Below are 19,902 nucleotides of genomic sequence, written 5' to 3'. Positions count from 1 at the left end.
CTTGCACTCATGGACATGAGATCAGGACCTGAGCTGAAGTCGGTTGCTTACTCAGGTGCCCCTATAGCTACCGTTATTTTGACCATTTCTCTCCTGAATTGATGAAGATATTGTCTATCCTGTCTTCTTCTTACTAACTTCTACCAAACACACACACACACACACACACAAACACACACGATTTAATCAACATTTAAAACCTTTTCTTTTCAAAATACACTGTTAAGAAAATAAAGAAGCAAATCTTTGCAAAGCATATATAGAACACACACATATATAGAACATGCAAAGAACACTTAGCTGCTCAATAATAATAAGACTAATATCTATTCCACTCCTATGTATTTACCCAAGAGAAATTCATATACTCATTCAAAGACTTGTACGTGACTCTTTAGAACAGCTTTATTTGTAATAGACAGAAAGTGGAAACAACCCCAATGTCCATCGATATGTAAATGGGTAGACACATTATATATCATATATTCATACATTTCCCACTAGCGATTTCATGACTTAAAACTTAAAAAAAAATACCCCAACAATACAGATTTAAATGAGTTGGTCAAAAACAACCCAAAGGTGACAGCTTAAGTATGGGATATTTCTCTTGCAGCTGACCTGATGTGTTCCTGCCACCTGCAAACTCTTATGCTCTGAGATCTTGCTTTTGGCGTCTCTCTTTGGCAATGTCCCCACTTCTTGATCTCATAATAAATATTATTGCTTTAAAATTTTTTTTAACATTGAGTTATTCTTGAGAGATAGAGACAAGCACAAGTGGGCAGAGAGAGAGGGAGACACAGAATCTGAAGCAGGCTCCAGGCTCAGGGCTGTCAACACAGCCCAACACAGGACTCAAACTCATGGACCATAAGATCATGATCTGGGCCGAAGTTGGATGCTTAACCAACTGAGCCATTCAGGTGCCCTTATTATTGCTTGCTTTGGACCACTGCTTTAGAGCCCACTTATTAAATTGAGTAACTGACAAAAACTGTATCCTATTTGTCTTTGCTTCCATTTCTCGAACTACAAGAATAAACAGATAAATGCGTGAACACTTCTAGAAAAGATACCCCAAATGTTTTAAAGGTGAGTGTGTGACTGTGTGTAACTGAGCTGCCTCTTCTGGCCTGCTTAGATACAGTAAGTTTGGCTCAAATTTTGCAGGAAAGACACAGCTTGAACTTTAAACAAAGTATTTTCTAGAGTATAAGAGATTGTTTCCTTGAAACAGGACAACATCTTATGAAGGTCAGAGTAATAAAGAATTCTGAAACACAAGAGTGGCTTTGCATAAAATCCAAGATGATAAATGTCATTAAAAAGCCAACTTGTTCTTCAAGGCTGGCCCTGTGGGCTGTGTCTTATCAACATACCCTATGGAATCAAGGTATCTGGTTCTTTTTCAGTGGTACAGTGGCTAACTGCTATCGTTTGGCTCAGTAATTTGATTTTTAACCTATTGAGACACTTATTGTTCTGAGAGTCTGATGAAAATTAGAGAGCCTCTTTTTAGCAAAAGATTTTTCTAGGTATGCCCACAATTTTGTATGTAATATCAGGGACTTTGTTTTTCTACAAACCATCATGGTAAGAGCTCTATACTGAATATTAACAGGATAATACCTCAATAGGATAATCAGGAACATTTAGGAGAATTTATTAGCAAAGTGTATTATATTGCAATGACCAAGGAAACAAACTAGCCAACCTTGTGCCTCATAAGAAGAATTTATTCTCATAGTTTTCAAGGTCAGAAGTCCAAATCAGTATCTCCGGACTGAAATCAGGGTTTTTGGCAGGCCTACTTTCTCTCCGTAGGCTCTAAGGAAGAATCGGTTGTCTTCTCCGAGATGGCCGCTGCCATTCCTTGGCTTACGGGTGTATCGCTGCTGTCTCTGCCTCAGTGGTCACATTGCTTCCTCTTCTTCTGTCTGTCATAAGGACACGTGTGATGATATTCAGGCCCACCTGGATAATCCAGGACCATCCTTCCATCTCAAGATCCTTCACTCAATCACATTTGCAGGCACTTTTTCCTTATAAGATAACATTTACTGGTTTCAGGGATGTCTTTGGGTAGCCATTATTCAGGCTACTACACACAGGAACTACAGTAAAACCTTGGTTTGTGAGGATAATTCATTTCAGAAACATGCTTCACACTCCCTTGTGTATCAAAACGAATTTCTGCACAAGAAATAATGGAAACTCAGATGATTTGTTCTATAACCCAAAGGTATTTATATAGAAATGATTACAGTACTGTATTATAAGGGGCACCTGGGTGGCTCCATCGGTAAAGTGTCTGACTTCGGCTCAGGTCATGACCTCACAGTTCACGAGTCCGAGCCCCACGTCTAGCTCTCTGCTGTCAGCACAGAGCCTGGAGCCTGCTTTGGATTCTGTGTGTGTCTCTCTCTCTCTGCCCCTTCTCAATTTGTGCTCTCTCTCTCAAAAATAAATAAACATTAAAAAATAGTGTAATACAACACCAAATAATAAAGACAATCCAAAATAAAAAAAATAAACAAGTTAACCTGCAATTACATTTGAAAACCTTCGTGGCTGGTGTGAGGGAGACAAGAGACAGGAGGCTTATTGTGTAGGATGACTTTCACTATCACTAAGGGAATCACTGCTATCTATAGGCTCAATGGAATCTTTTTCTGCATGAAGGTCATTGTATGCACTCGCACAGATGTTGACTACAGCACAGTATTAATAAACTCTTGTCATCTACTGTATTTAATGTAACTGGCAATAAGGCAGCAGAGGAAAGGGTCTCTATCTGCAGGCAGCCTGACCTAGAATGAAGCAAAGCATTCCTGAGCTTACTCTTGTATGGAAAAGCAGAGGACCGTCCATGGGTGTTTTGAAGTGACAAAAAATACACTAGTGTCCGTTGTGGACACCTTCCAGTGCTCTGAAAAATCACTGATTTCTGTCAAACGCTGAGGCCTGAGGCCGAACATCTGAGCATGGGAGATGATCATCCAAAATCCTGCAGAGGGAGAGAGAGAGAGAGAGAGAGAGAGAGAGAGAGAGAGAGAGAGGGAGGAGAGAAGTATTGGCTTAGTTGTGATCATGCGACATTCGGTGTAACATACTACTTATATTGCGAGACATCGCTTGTTCAAGATTTATTAGAAATGTTTGCTTGTCTTGAGGAACACTCGAAGGACAAGTTACAATTCAAGGTTTTACTGTATTTACAAAGCAGGCAAGGGCTGGTAGGAGAACCACACGGGGTAGTCTAGAAACCACTGGTCAGGATTAGAGCCTCTGCTTCAACCTTTAGGCCTGAAGGGGCAAGAAGAGGTGTGGTTACTGGGACCTGGGAGGACAGAGTCATGGAGACCAGACTCCTTGAGAGAAACAGAGTGCTCCCTCTATCCCCCCCTCCCTACCACCCTTTAAGGAGCACCACTGGCTTGAGGCAAATTTTAAAGGGAGGAGTCAGGGGAATTACATCCTGATGCCACCCTTCTTCTCTCCAATCTGGTTTCCCATCAGCTAAAGCCAACTGGAAGCCATTAGGCACATGCACCCATTGACTGAGCCTACAGAAGTTAAACTCTCACAGGAGACAACAAGATAGAGAAGTGTGGAGTGTGGATCTAGAGGGGCAAATGGAAGATACTCAGCATTCACTAATTGGCTCATAGGGGAGCATCATCCATGAAAAATGTTCAGGCAATTTCTTGCCTTGCAGAAGTGTGTGTCATCTTTGAGCATCATAACACTTAAGGAGCCATTTCTTTCTCTAGGTAGCTCTTGAAAGTACCTGCCACTGCTGTTAAGACAACCGAGAGTTCTGTGAGAGCAGGGATTTTGCCTATTTTGTTTACCAATGTATCCCCAGACTTAGAATATGGTATTTGTCTATAAATCCATATATTATGTATTTGTTGAATAAATGGAACAGAAATATAGCATACAAATACCTAATGGTCACCCTCCATATTGCTTCACACTCCCTATCAGGTGTTTGTTTCTCCTCCTGCCTGCCTTGGCCCAAAACAGCTGCTGTTGCTCCATGAGACTTTGCTGCTCTCCCCTCCAAGGAGATAGTGCTTTGGTCATGACACAATTCCACTCTACACTCATATTCCTATTGTGGGCCTGGTTCTTTTAGCTCCAGTGAGCACAACTGCCTAATTCAGGTAGATTCAGGTGCTTTTAGAATTTATTAAATTTATATTTTAATAAATACATATTATTTATTAAATACATAACAGATTATGCAGGGCATCTGTCTCCTGTCAGTTGAGATGCTCCTGAAGGCAGCTGTGGGACTGAGAGAAAGGTCACATGCCACAGGATCTCTGATGCTGCCAAGTCTCTTTGGGTATCTAGGAAGACTAGAGGTCCATATCACCCACTTTGGTCCATATCACCTCCATATCGCCCACTTTGGTTTCCAAAGGGCTGCAGACTCTAGAGGTGGAAGACGGGGAACACTTTGTGGTAATTTTCACTGCCATCACCATCAAGATAAAGATCTTCAGAATATTAAAGACTTTGTGATAAATCCTCTTTCTAAAAGCCTGGTCTTCTCCACATTTATCCTATCCTTCAGTTGTAATATTCTTCTCAAAATAAGGCCAGTTTTTTAATGTCTTTTAGCTTTTTTGTATTAGTGTTGCCTACCTCTTCTGCCTCAAATGGGGCATCTATCAATTTAATGGGGATGACGATTTAATATCCAAGACATTTGGGCAATCCTATCTTCTTTCTTGACTTAATTACCCAATAAATTTCCATTTTTGTATATTAGAAAGTAGTTTATTGCAACAGGCACACACATCCCCAATGACACACATCTGAGTTTCACCTAACTCTGAAATTTACCCCATTTTTAAAAAATTTTTTTGAAGTTTTTATTTATTTTTGAGAGACAGAGAGAGACAGAGCACAAGTGGGGGAGGGGCAGAGAGAGAGGGAGACAGAAAATCTGAAACAGGCTCCAGGCTCTGAGCTGAAAGCACAGAGCCCGACGCGGGGCTTGAACTCCCGAACCGCGAGATCATGACCTGAGCTGAAGTCAGCTGCTTAACTGACTGAGCCACCCAGGCGCCCCCCATTTTTTAATTTTGAGAGAGAGAGCGAGAGAGACAGAGTGAGTAAGAGAGGGGGCAAAAGGTGGGGAGAGAGAGAGAGAGAGAGAGAGAAAACCTTAAGCATGGTCCACACTCAGTGTGGGGCCTGACATGGGCTTTATCTCATGACCCTGGGATCATGACCTGAACCAAAATCAAGAATCAGACACTCAACTGGCTGAGCCACCCAGGCGCCCAAGACTTACCCCATCCTTTAACATAATCCATCTTTCTGAGGTTTATCACTTTTCTTAAATTTTAATATCATCTAGTAACCCTGCCCTTACTCCTGACCCTCGCCTAAATCCCAATCTCAACTTGTTCCTGAGTGACTAAATGATTTAAGGCAGAAATGAGTAAACTGATCACCAGTCCAAAAATTCGACATGGAATGTGACCATCATTCCCAAAGGGGCTGCTTAACTAGGTTCATAGATACAGATTTTGGTAACAAGTTTTTGAAGGACAGAAGGATGGACTTAGTATTCAATGCAGTGATTCCAGTTTTAAAAGAATGTTTTTCTCCAAAAAGGCCAAAGGAGGGTCAGAGCAGCAATATATTCCTTAAACAGAAAAGTAGTCTTGTAGACAAATCCAGGATGATAAATGCCACTCAGAGGTTAACTTAATTACTCTTCCAGACTGACCTTGACATCTTTTCCTGCCCGGTATTGCCCTTGATTCAAGACGACTTGTTTTTCCCATTCGGTGTTTGGCATACTAAGTACACGTGTAAATTGCTAGCTAGAAACCAAACCCCATTATTCGAGGCCTTTTTGAATTCAGTAATTATTTTTGAAAATCTGAGGAGAGTCATTTTATCCCCAAGAAAATCCACATAAATACATATACACACAATTTTGCTTACCATTTCATGGATTTTAGGGATCCAAGGACCCCATATTTAGAAGCCATGAATTAGAGATATTACCCACTTAGGTAACTGGCCACAGAAAGGGAGTCTATTAATGGAACATTCTCCAGGCCAGTTCTTCTTGTTCTGAAAATGTCGGTTTTGGGCTTGCTTTCATTCCCTGAGTGTTCTTGAATCTCTTATATCTTGTGATCACCTGGACACCATGCCTTCTAGGTAATTTACAGCAGAAACGTCACGAACTATTTACACTGCACTTACTTGAGGCTTCCTCACTAGGTTTAGCTCTGCAAAGGGACATTAGATTTGCTTTCCAGAAACAGATATTGCATGGGTGAGATCATTAAATCAGTAGGTGGCCAGATTCTTGCAGCTGCTAAGCACTCTTATCCATGTGGACTTGTAGGCTGCTTTCTGTCCTCAAATACAGATATACACGCCTCGCCATCAGTATGAGGTGCCCATACCTGAACAGAAATACTTTAAATTCATTTATGCTGTGTCATGCACTCTACTAGAATAGATAAAGTAGATGCCACTTATGTTATAGCTTAGAAAACCAAAGTATTGATCATACAGTGAATTTCCCCAAAACGCACCAGAAATTTATGACAGTTAAGATTAAGACCTAGCTTCCCGGCATCTCAGAGTCATCACCTGCTTCACTCGTGTTCCTAGCTGCGATCTGGGCCTCTGGCTCTTTACCACCCAGCTCAGCCCAGTTCCAGAGAGTACCACAGTTCCTCACCATTATGCGATCTGAGAGAAGGCATTTCAGCAATGGAGCCATCTCACCCCACCTAATGTAAACTACAGGGCTGGCTCCTTTACCTCCACTGCTTGATCAAACAAGTTTCAAATTCCTTCAGTTTTCTTGCACAATTACAGTATTTACCCTTTCTTTGGACCTCAGGACCAGAGCTACACTCCCCAACTGGTGCTTCAGAGGGTGCCTCACCGCTGCTGGTCTCTGCCGCTCCAGGTCTAATTTCATTTTCCCATCTTTTCTCCTGGGCAACCATTCTAGTTAGTACACATCGACTTTTTTTGTTTGTGTGTGTTTTATAAAATGTGCCTTGTTTTGTGCATGTATTTTTAATGTATCTAAGTAGTATTAGGTTATTGTGCTAAGTTACAGTAATTTAGTAGCAATGACAGATAACCCCCAGAGTTTTAGTGACCAAACTCAATAAAATTTCTTGATCACACAATGGTGTAATGGAGATGTTTCTGGTTGGGTGTTTCTGCAAGTAATGATTCAGGAATGCAGGCTCCTTCCTACTTGTAGCTCCACCATCTAACCCAGGCTCCCAATGTCATGTGGAGGGCTGTTGCGTTCGAAACAGCTGGAAAGGAAAAGGAGCATGAAATATCACCAAGTGTAGGTATATTTTCTATGATCCACCCTCTTTCCTCAGAGTCTCAGTCACAAGTGCTCATAAAAAGGATTTCGCCATTGCCCTTAACTCTTCATTCACTGTAGATACTGGGCCCAAGCTCTACAGAATGAAGACTGATTTTGAAGTACAAGACTTTTCCAGAAAATATCCAGGAGTTGAACAAACTTCCACTCATGACTTGTCTTTAAACGTTAGTTCATTCAACAAATATTGCCCTGAGCTCATTTCTTCGCCAGGTCTTATACTAAGTTCCTTTGAGGAGAAAAAGGTCACATGTGACAATTGTACATTTGAAAAAGCAAAAACAAAGCAAAGCAAAACAAACAAACCAAAAAACAAAACAAAAAAAAAAGCAAAAGGACCAAAGAAAAAACAAAACAACAAAAACATAATAGTTTAATGACGATATCACAAAAATGCTGCCTAAGCGCAGAAAAGGGTGTAACAGATTTTGATGAAAAAGACAGAAAGGTTAATATTTATTGCATTTAATTGGGGAGGAAGGAGGGAAGGGCATTGCAGAAATAAAGAATAATGTTTACAAAGGTTTGAAAAAGTCAGCGGGCATGGCTGCAGAATTCGGGGGCAGCCAACAAATGTACAGGGCCTTTATGTCAGGTTAGCAGCCTGGACTTCATCCAGACTGGAATCACATTCGGGGTTTAGAAACAACATAAGGTTCAAGTGCAGTTTTGCAGTTGAGTTGAACTATGTACACTGAAATTTCCTCATTTGTAAAAATTCCCTTGATGGTAATTCCTGATTTCCATCTGGCATTCTCATTGTGAAGCTCAAATAAAATGATCTAAAATTCTCTTGCATACTTTAAAGTTGTTTACAGCCAAGAATTTTTATTATAGTTTGTATCCCTTGTTGGGAAATATGTGACTCAGGTGAGCCTTTGGCTATTGTTACAAAAACTTACAATTTTTTGTCATTATGTTTTCAAGTCTTTTTTCTCTTGGCTCTGTAACTCTCATATTAGGCAGCACGACACAAACATATAGTGTGTGTCAATATACATCTTAATTTGTTAATTACCTTTTGAAATAATTGATAGTGGCCATACCAATAGAATCATACATAGTCTTTGGGACTTGGTGGTCAGTAAAAAAAAAAGAAAAGAAAAAAACACCTTCACTAATTAAGAGAATACCTGAACAATCAGAACTCAGTGGCTGTGCCATGGGTGTGACCCAGAGCACAGAAGATCTCCATTTTCACAAGCTTTGTCAGAGCAAGCAGAGGGTCGCAGAAAGACCAGAAGGTAGAAATAAAGAAATAGAGCGATAGGAAGATGGGATGTAGGCAGAAAACAGATCCAAGCAGCTTTTCAGATTACAGAGGTCAGAAGGTACATTTTATGGTCTCACTTCCTATAAGAATCATTCAAGGGATTAGAGGCAAGCCCTGGGAAGCCTGGTGAGCATTAAGTCCTGACTGGGAAACTTACTAACATAAGTCTGTCAGGCAGAAACCATAGGGAAACAAGATTGCGTCTGGCTCTTGGGAAAGGCTCCACGGTAGGAGCGTGGAAGGGGCCCAGTTGCTAGAGTGAGCATGAAGCTATAACCGTCCTAGCAGACCCTCTAGTGGAAACAGTCATCCATTTAGAACAAACAGGATGGTCACAGGACTGGAAGCAGCACTAAGCCTGTTGGGGGTGCTCAGCCTCCTTGGTTGTAAGGTTGGGGGAGCTTAGTTTCCAAGCTCCCTGGCAACCACTCTGTGCTTAGTGGTCAGAAGATGACAAATTTGTGAGAACTTGAGGTCATCTATGGGAATAAGTTCACAAAGTCCGTGCAAGACTCCGTGAGGCACTGAGGCTAGTGAACCAAGCTAAGCTCATGGACTAGGAGTTTGAACCTTAATGTTGGACTGTTGAGTTTGTCTCTTCATAATCGTTGAGTGGCTGTTAGATATTATTTTCTCAATTAGATTGCCTACACCCAGTGTCCCAATTCCATCTCATTCACTTAGTAACTCGTCACAATCTGGCTTCTATTCTAGCAGCTAGGCTCAAAATTTACTCTGTAAATTACCTTCAGTTTCCAAATTGTGAAATCCAAGGGATGTTTTTCTGGACATTCTGTCCCAGCTGATGCTGCCATTTACCTTCCTTGTATCTTCCTTCACCTTCTAGTTTTCCTTCTTCCACTTTTCTCCTTAGATCTGGGGAAGTTTCTTCTGTCCATCAGTGCACTCTCTTGGGTGATCGCCTCTAGTCCTAGAGACTTAACTGCTTTACCTACTGACAACTTGCAAATTGATTTCTTGGGCCTAAAGGTTCTAAAGACTCTCAGACTTGAGTATCTAGTTTCCTATCGGCCAATGTAACCAGCACGCCTCTTGGATGACTGTCATGTAATAATTACTGCCAAATTCAGTATTCTGCTCTCTAAAGCTAACTGTTTTCCTATAAGTATTTTACCTCATTTGACAATGTTACAACCACATAAGTCATCCATGTTCCGAGCATGTAGACCAGGTATCTCTCGTTCCCCACATTTTTCACTTCTCCAGTTCTTTAACTCACAGCCAGGCCCTATTGAGTTTGACGTTCAAGTATTTTGTGACTTTTTTTTCCTATACATCACTTTTAATATTTCCTCAGTTGAATGGCAGTCTGACTTTGGAGTCCAAGCATTAGCTATGAAGCTATGCTGTGTTCTCATAGTTCACACTTTTATAAAATTAAAGACACACATACTGAGCATTGTTATATATTATTCACAGCTAAAATACATGTTTCTAGGTGTATGAAACATGGAACTATATATACTAAATTTATGATAGTGGATGCCTACAAAGAGGTGTGGTGCTTAGGATCACCAAGCAAGTGGGGCTTTGAATGTATTTGCTGTTTTGTTCTATAAAAAAAGAAACTTGAACCCATATAACAAAACAATTGTCAGTCATAAGTGGTGCTTGTTTAAGTTTTAATTAAATTAGTTGTAGTTTTGAAATTTCTTTAAAAAATATGATTAGCTTTTCAGGATACAGGAGTACTGATGCATAGGGGCACTTGTACCCCAATGTTTATAGCAGCACTCTCAACAATAGCCAAATTATGGAAAGAGCCTAAATGTCCATCAACTGATGAATGGATAAAGAAATTGTGGTTTATATACACAATGGAATACTACGTGGCAATGAGAAAAAATGAAATATGGCCTTTTGTAGCAACATGGATGGAACTGGAGAGTGTGATGCTAAGTGAAATAAGCCATACAGAGAAAGACAGATACGATATGGTTTCACTCTTATGTGGATCCTGAGAAACATAACAGAAACCCATGGGGGAGGGGAAGGAAAAAAAAAAAAGAGGTTAGAGTGGGAGAGAGTCAAAGCATAAGAGACTGTTAAAAACTGAGAACAAACTGAGGGTTGATGGGGGGTGGGAGGGAGGGGAGGGTGGGTGATGGGTATTGAGGAGGGCACCTTTTGGGATGAGCACTGGGTGTTGTATGGAAACCAATTTGACAGTAAATTTCATATATTAAAAAAAATATGATTAGCTTTTCAGGGGGTTGTAGAACAAATGCATAGAGCATTGTTGACTTTGTAAAACAAAACATATAAGGTACAAAAAATACTCAGTGATATGTTAATGGTGTGTTATTTTGGGATGGTAGTATTTTATAGGTAGGTATTTTTCCCTTCATGCTTTGAATAATAATCATTACAAAATTAAATGAAATTATAAAAAATAGCGATGAAGTTACATTTCCACAAAACACATAAGTGGTAAATTCAGGAAGTCTAACTTGAGAGTATATAGTCTTAAATGCATCCTTTTACCACCTCCCTAGCAAAAGGCTTCTGAATCTTTTCTACCTTCTTCATTCCCACTACCTTTCTCCCAGTTCAGACTTTAATAACGTCTCTCTTGAAGAGTAACAATAGCCATGTAACTAGCTTCCTCCACATTTGTACCGCCTTCTCTCTAATCCACCCTGCACACAGCTGCTAAGTTGTCTTTCTGAAGAGCCAGTCTCTTTGTGGCACTTCATTTCCCATAAGCCTCAAGAGCAGTTTCAAATTTATCAGAAAGCACACGAGCACCTTCTTGGTCTTATTTTTGCGTTAAGCCCTTGCCTTCTCCTGTCATCTCCTGCAGCCTTTCCACCTGGACTCTTTTCTCCGGACATAGCAATTCTCCTGTAGCAAAATGATATGAGCTAGCTGCTGCCTCCCCCTCTAATGTTCTTGCTTCCTTCCCTGGCCCCCACCTAACTCCTTGCCCCTTCAGCCTGACTAACTCTTGGTCACCTTATCTAGACCAGTTCTTCTGTGGAAAGCGTTTACTGAGCAATTTCAGCCATTCTTAGTGGAGATAGTGACAACTCTTCTGTTATCTTGCAGCCTGTATGGGATTCTATGCTTATCCCTCAGGGATTAATCATTGATTTTTCTGTCTCTCTGGCCTATCCTAGTACTTGAGTGTCTGATGCTGAGGCTTGCTTTGCATTTTTTGAATGAACAAATATGTTTTGTCTCTTGCTACCCCTTTTGATTGGACCAAGAAGAGGACAGCTCCCCCGACTTCTGGTCCAAGGACACTGGGTGAACTTGCTGGGGAGACCTTCCTGCACCGAGGAGGCCAGCTTTGCATGACTCAGCTTCTGACTGCTCTTGTTTAAGATCCTTCTAGCTTCTGCAGTATGTGAGAGAAGTGACCTACATTCAGAATCACTTTATAATTCAAGAATTAAACTCAAATGTGTAATAGGAAGAGAAATTATCTCAGTATAGGGAAACATCAGTTTTCAGAAAGCCAAGATAATAAAAATGAAGAATTGAGGAACCAAGAACTGCTGACAATAACAGCTGAGAAAGTAGGACAGTTTAGACAAAGTTTCTTGGAGGAAAAGGGCATTCAGTGAGTCTGGAATTTTCTACCTTTCCCACATAGCTCTTTATCTGAAAATGCTACTTCTGATCTTTTTTTTTTTTTTTTTTTTTTTTTTCCATCACAAGGATATTCTCTGGTGACCATTAATCCTCCAGTCACCACTATGGATACCAAGCTCAAGGTTGAGAGGCAAGTATCCTCAGCAAATATCCACTTGCTGAATATATTTCAAATTTTAGTCTCAGGTCATTCTTGCATTCATTTGGCTTTCTTCCCCCAAGAAGCATTTGTTTTAAACCTTTGCTCTTTGCCAAATCTCAGACTAGGCTCTGGAGATTTAGGTATAGTCAAGTGTTAATTTATGCCACAGAGTTTACTTCTCTCAACTTTTTAAAAAGTGGCAAAAACTCCACATAACACAAAATTCACCCTTCCAACAATTTCCAAGAGTAGAGTACAATATTGTTGACCACATGCACATTGTGCAAGAGATGCCCAGAAACCTGCCCCCATTTCCCGTCCTGCATGACTGAAACTCTACACTCACCCAACACAAAAATGTCCCACCTGCCCCTGTCCCTGGTCTCTGGTACACATTCAACTTTCTGTCTGATCATTTTAGATGCTTCATATAAGTGGAATAATGAAGTATTTGTCTTTCTGGAACTGGCTTATTTCACTTAGCACAGTGTCTTCCAGGTTCATCCATGTTGTAGCATGTGACAGGATTTCCTTTTTTTTTTAAGGCTGAATAATATCACATTGTACATATATACCACATTTTCCTTATCTTCTCACCCATCGAGGGATATTTAAGTTCTTCTACCTCTTGCCTACTGTGAATAATGTTGCAGTGAACAGAGTTGGGCAACCATCTCTTGGACATCTTGTTTTCAATTCTTTTGGATATATACCCTAAGTGAGACTGATGGATCATATAGAAATTCTGTTTTTGACTTTTTGAGAGACCTCCAAATTATCTTCTCCAGTTGCTGAACCATTTTACATTCCTGCCAACAGTGCACAAGGATTCCAATTTCTCTATGTCCTTGTCCACTGCCGACGCTTGTTGTCTTTTTTTTTTTTCCTTTTTACAGTAACCATTTTGGAAGCTAAGAGGTGTCTCATTGTGTTTTTGTTTGTATTTTCTTTGGTCATTAGTATGTTGAACCTAGTTTCATATGTTTGATGGCCATTTGTATATCTTCTTGGAAAAGTATCCTTGGATATTAGAAGTATTTTGGTATTTTATATACTCAAGCAGTTTATTTATTTATTTTAATTTTTTTAATGTTTATTATTGACAGACAGAGAGAGATAGAGCATGAGCATGGGGGCTGGCAGAGAGAGAGGAGGAGACACAGAATCAGAAACAGGCTCCAGGCTCTGAGTTGTCAGCACAGAGCCTGACACAGGTCTCAAACCCACAAACCGCGAGATCATGACCCGAGCCGAAGTCGGATGCTTAACCGACTGAGCCACCCAGGTGCCCCTCAAGTAATTTTTTCAACACAACTTTATGACGTAGGTGCTTTTATGATTCCTGTTTTTTAGGTAAAGAAACTGAGGCACAGAGAAGTTAAGTAATATAAGTAATATATTCTTTTAACTTTACAACAATCCTATGGCAATAGTGACCTCAGGCAGGTATTGTTACTACAATTAAAGTTAAAGAAACCAAACCTAAGAGTCCTTAAGTGACTTGCCTACAGCCTTGAAGGATAAATCCTCCTTCCATGATATTATGATCAATAACGGATAAAATCTAAAACTTTCTAGTATTTGCACGTTGCATAGATTCTTCTTCCAAAGACCTTTTTAGGCAGGTGTCTCTGCAGAAAGCACAAAGATCCCTGAACATTAGCAATGTAAGAATGCACACTACTGACTTCTTGATTTACAGAAAGAGATATACATGTACATTCTTCATGAAGCAAACAACAATTTGAACCTCTGACATATGCTAAGTCTTTGTGTCAGCTTCAAGATCACCCAGGCACACCCATGTTTGTGGATACCCCTTGCTGTGGCTGGCTTCTCTACAGGAAGGGATCCAAGGGCACATTCATAACTAAACCAACTCCTGGTTCCAACTTCTTGGGGCTGAAACCTAATCCTGTGGTGAACACAAGACAGGAGCCTAGACTCAGATTAAACAGGCCCCCGGAAGGGTGCTAATGTGAAGACTCAAGTAGTATTGCAAAGGAAATGGTCCGGGGCCCTAATTTTTGATTTGGTATGCTGGGTTGGGTTTGATCACAGAAGCAAATCATAGTGGAATGTGAGCATAAGACTGGAGCAGGTCAGAGGTCACATGACCTTTATGCTCTCTTGTTGCCCTAGGGTTCTTTAGGTGCCCAGTCATGGTAATGAGCAGGTCCTGCGGGAGTACTAAGTGGTCTCTGCTGGGGAGATCAAAGGGCCTCTAAACCCTGGAGCCAGAGGTAATGGTATTGATTCTACCTAGTAGTTTAGGGGCTGCAAAGGAGTGTGACTGGGTGTTTAGCTGTCAAGAGGCAGGTTTTCAAATGATGAGTGTTGGTTCAAAACCTGGAGAGTTCTTCAGATACAATCTGGAATTTGCCCCTGTACATGGAGGGCAGAAAGAGACTGAAGAAGAGTCAGGCTATCCCAGACTAGTAGACAGCAGTTTGAATAAGCAAAGGAAATTGCATACAGAGCTTGTCTCTGGTGGCCACAAGATGAATAGATCTCAGTACCTGTCCACCAGGATCTTAAGGATATATAACTGAATCCCACCCATTAAGGTGGGATTCAGTTATATATCTAGTCCAGGTGGGGTAGTCTCAATAACCCATTACTCTTTTAAGGCTGCATCCTTGCCATGGCTTCTAGTGTCAGAACAGTGGGCAGATCATACATTCCAAGGACAAGAAGCCTCTGATTGCTGGGGGTCCAGCTCACAGGTCAACCGGTGGTCACATCCTCTCAGTGACTTCCTCCAACAGAGATACAAGTGGGAATCGTTAAATTCCATATGAACAAAGAAGTAAACATTCACTGGTGCCTAATTCATGTTTAAGATCTGACTCTCAGCTGCTTTCTGATCATTTAGTTCTTGATTATTTTGGGCCTTGTCCCTACATGTTATGGTAAGCCTGGGGGACCACAGATTGCATCTGGCATCTCTTTATATCTCATCCACCACTCAGGATACAGCTTTGTTCTGCAGTGTTCAAACCTGCTGGTTTTGGTCTGATTTAGTTTTGATCTCCCTTTCCATGCAGTGCCAGTACAAGGGCTATTCACAAATAAGTAGAATGTTGCTTTTCCCTTGGAGATGACAGAGCTTGGCTAATTGGGCTGTTTGCCTGTTTCTCTTAATCCCCTTGATCTGTAATACTTGGTGTAGAATTATATAAACCTTGGCAAAGAAGAGTCTCTACTCATTGCCCCAATTTCCTTACTTCTCATTTACTTTTTTATTCTTCAGCCTCTGGTTTCCATCCCAGCCACTCCATTGAAACTGTTCTGTGACCAAGTAATTGCAAAACTAAAATGGTCTTTTTGGTGTCTTTGTTTCAGCTGATGCTGCCAATCACTCCAAACCACTCTCTTGGCTTGTAAGATCCCACATGCTCCTTGTACTGTAGCTGCTCATTGTCAGGCTTCTCTTCTTCCTCCACAACCTCTTTAAAATGTCGGGAAAATTCTTTCCACTTTGCATGTTCTTCCTGACTGCTATTATCTATCTCAGTATTCTCCTAAACCTTGTTGATCCCCAAAGTTACATCTTCTAGCCCAAAATATGTCTAATAAAATTTAAACTTGTATATCTAATAAAATTTAAACTTGTATATCCAGTTGCTGCTTGTATGTCCTCCAACCAATGCAAAAGGCAATTAAAATTCAGTATTTCTAAGCTGAACTTACATGTGTGACCACCTCCTATATTCCATGTCCCCTGGAGGCAATAACCTATGTAGTCACTCAAGCTAGTACCTTATTTTTGATCTTCTCTCTTTCTTGTCTTCCACATTCAATCATGTAATGCTGTCCATTGTTTCTATAAATAGTTCTTGAACTTGTTCCCTATGCTGTATTCTAACCACTACTACACTGTTTCTCAATACTTTTAATATTCTTATTAGTTACCACTCATTATCTCTTGCCCGGTTTGGTAAAAAACTTTTGGGTAGGTCTCTGAACCAGTACCTTCTTCATACTCCCACTGGAACCAACTGTATGTAATATGTAACTCATCTGCTTAATGTTCTTTAAAGATGTCCATTACCAATAAGATAACATCCAACTTTCTTAGCAGGACACATGCATCTCTTCATGATCTTTTACCTAGATCTGCATGTTATGGAGATCACTAATCTCCATGTTACGATGTATCCTTCAGTGATATCAATTTGCCTGAGGTCAAGGTAAAAAGGGCAGGCAGAGATGACAATGTGAAGATAAGCTTAAAAAGGGAAATGAACATAGCAGTCTGGTATGGTAGCTATCTCTCTATACCTTTGCATTTTGAATTCTGATGTCACCTCCTTCAAGAGCATCTCTTAACTCCTTCCTCCACAACTACCATAGTTGTTTCTCTTCTGTGAGCCAATAATAAATACTCTGTGTGTATATATATATATATATATATATATATATATATATATTATTGTAGTAGCTATGAGCTGTTCTGGTACAGGGTTAATATCAATAAATATGTGTGGAATTGAATTAGCATTGCTTATTCTCCTTAATTTCTCTTGGGGATATTGGTAACCCATGTCTGGTTAAAACTGGGCTCCAATATCGACATATGGTAGTGAGCCTTTCCCACTCTAGATGTGCCATGTCCACTCCAATGACCTGGACCCTTATTGCAGCCTCTTACTCCTCCACCAGGTGCTGGTCCTCATCGAGCTTTTTCTAGAGGCTTATTAACTTTGTGAGCAGCAGAGTGAGTGCCCGCTCCTGATCGTCTGCTCCAAGTGTTCAGAGTTGTGGGTGACCTCTTTCTGTTCGTTGGCTTGGTTAACAATCAGTCCATTTCTTCCAATCTTCCAGACGTGAAAAGTGAAGAGGACTGGTCCCTGATCTCTGTTCCTTGAGAGTTCATGTCAACCACTTTCTGCCCAAGCCAGAAAGGGGCCTATCTTATGCTACCTGGCTACCATAACAAAATACTATAGACTGCATGGCTAAAACAACAGACGTATATTTTCTCACTGTTCTGGAGGCTGGGAAGTATAAGATCAAGGTGCCAACAGTGTTCCATTCCCGGTGAGGCTCATTTTCCTGGCTAGGAGATGGCTGCTTTGTCCTCACATAATCTTTCCTCTGAGCTTGTGTGTGTGTGTGTGTGTGTGTGTGTGTGTGTGTGAGAGAGAGAGAGAGAGAGAGAGAGAGAAAAGAAACAGAGAGCGAGCTCTCTCCGTTGTCTCTTCTTATAAGGACAGTAACCCTATCAGATCAGGCCCCTACTCTTATGACCTCGTTTAACCTTAAGTACCTCCTTGGAGGCTCCATCTCCAAGTACAGGCACATTGAGGGTTAGGGTCTCAGCATTCAGTTGAAGATGGAGAACACACACATTTTGTATACAACATGGCCGATTCAGAAGTCTGTGCAGTGGTGATCACAAAGCTGAGCTGCCCTGATAGTTGACTTGTGAATGCTGAGAGAGCAGACCTGAGCAATAGATCTAAAAGAAAGTATCAACTAGGGTGTCCTGAGGTCTAACTTGGGGGAAAATAAAAGATTCCAAGAAAAAAATGTATAGAGCACATACAATCAGGAAAGAACATCACTTTATTTCTCTTATGTTTGGAAAATGTAGCAGTAGTTCTGACCCTTTTAATTTTTTTTTAATTTTTTAAAAAATTTTTGTGTTTTTTTGGTCTTTGATTTATTTTGTTTTTGATTTATTTAGAATAATGATGTTTATGGTAACAGCTCAGTTGATATTATTATTTAAAAAAAAAAAATTTTTTTTAACGTTTATTTATTTTTGAGACAGAGAGAGACAGAGTATGAATGGGAGAAGGGCACAGAGAGAGGGACACAGAATCGGAAGCAGGCTCCAGGCTCTGAGCCATCAGCCCAGAGCCTGATGCGGGGCTCGAACTCACAGACCACGAGATCGTGACCTGAGCTGAAGTCGGATGCTTAACCGACCGAGCCACCCAGGAGCCCCAGTTGATATTATTTTAATGATTGGAGTTCATGCTTCAATTGCTCATACAAAATCAGGTCTTTTGTTCGTATGTCTGCCATACTGGACATTTCTATTGATGTAGAAAGTTCTATTGGACAGTGCTGCTGTAAAGACAGTAATACTGCACTTATGTTAGAAGAGCTGGGTCCATTTCTCAGTTCTATAACTTACTAGCTTTAACAACATTGGATTTTGTACCTATAAACTGCAGTTTCCTCATCTAGAAAATGGAAATAATGTTAACCTCCTTCAGAAAGTTTGGAAAACTTAAAATAGTCAGCAAAAGCGATTGGGATGTTATAGATGCTTGATCAATCACATTACTCAGTGGTTAAAAGCATGTTCCAGCTCTGGAGCCAGACCATGCGAATTAGAATCTTGGGATCTTGATATTACCAGTTATTGGCTCTTTGACCTTTGTCAAATTACTTGCTGTCTCTGTGTTTCAATTTCCTTATTTGTAAGATGAGGATTTTAATAGTAATGATCTATAGGATTTTGAAGAGGATTGAATATCTCAACATATGTAAAGCTTCTAGAACATAGTAAGTACTTCATGAATATTAACAAGGACAAAGCAATGATTAGTTCAGAATATATTAGAATAGTCTTGATATCTAGACCACTTAGAATAGGGATTCCTAACGAACAGTATTTTTATTATTATTATTTTTCTTTTTTATTTTTTTTTAATGTTTATTTATTTTTGAGAGACAGGGAGACAGAGCGCGAGCAGGGGAGGGACAGAGAGAGAGGGAGACACAGAATCGGAAGCAGGCTCCAGGCTCTGAGCTGTCAGCACAGAGCCTGATGTGGGGCTCGAACTCATGGAGTGAGAGATCATGACCTGAGCCGAAGTCGGATGCTCAACTGACTGAGCCACCCAGGTGCCCCACGAACAGTATTTTTAGATGAGCTTCAGAGAACCTATGCACTCTGAGTTTAAATGAATTTAAATGCATATGTGTTATGTGGATTTTCCTGTATTTCTGATGTTCATCCCTTTTTTGATCTGAGACCAAGAAAAAAAAAGAAGGGCTGTTTAGAAGGGCTTTTGGGGGTTACATCCAAGGGAGCCCTTTCTCCACTGCTGATCTGCTCTCAGCAACTCACTTTCCCTGATAATTTTCCTGACAGAGGAGTTAATACTCGGAGTCTGGGTTCTAAAGAGAATGAGAAATTTATTTTCCCACAAATTGAGTATTTCAGTTTGGTTCTCTGAGGTCTAGTGTCTTCATCTGTGAGCTGGGAATGTGGAGATGAAAATTATTGAATAACACTAGAAATCTAACATGTTATGATCCTAACACAAATGAAGTGCTGTTACTAAAACGGTCACTATATCAAGGACATTGGACAGATTTGAAACAACAGCTTGACCAGTATTGCTTTATGAATTCTCTTTATCATGAAACAAAAAATCTAGAGCAAAGAGCTCCTGAAACAGTGGGTCTCAGAGCAGAGAAGCACTTGCTGCTTAGCAACAT

General features: G+C 40.4%; 1 protein-coding gene across 3 annotated transcripts in view; it reads right to left on the bottom strand.

Moving 5' to 3' along the window:
* Positions 1-393: 393 nt before the first annotated feature.
* The window catches only part of LOC132664216 (uncharacterized), a 493,245-nt gene continuing 473,736 nt past the window's right edge, over positions 394-19,902 (bottom strand). For 2 of the 3 annotated variants that reach the window (XR_013553546.2, XR_013553545.2), the window contains one exon: positions 394-3,010. Coding sequence is in view for 1 of the 3 variants with exons in the window: in XM_078441793.2 (XP_078297919.2) it covers positions 4,403-4,446 (44 nt within the window). In the remaining 2 variants the exon portion in view is untranslated. Of the gene's footprint in view, positions 3,011-4,267; positions 4,447-19,902 lie in introns of those variants that run through there. The other variant, XM_078441793.2, reaches the window with a different exon arrangement.

The sequence above is a fragment of the Panthera onca genome, chromosome F2 (genome assembly GCF_046562875.1).
Source record: "Panthera onca isolate mPanOnc1 chromosome F2, mPanOnc1 haplotype 2, whole genome shotgun sequence".
In the NCBI taxonomy this organism is placed as follows: domain Eukaryota; kingdom Metazoa; phylum Chordata; class Mammalia; order Carnivora; family Felidae; genus Panthera; species Panthera onca.
Note: the sequence above shows the minus strand (reverse complement) of the source record. Positions and strands in the feature narration are given on the sequence as shown.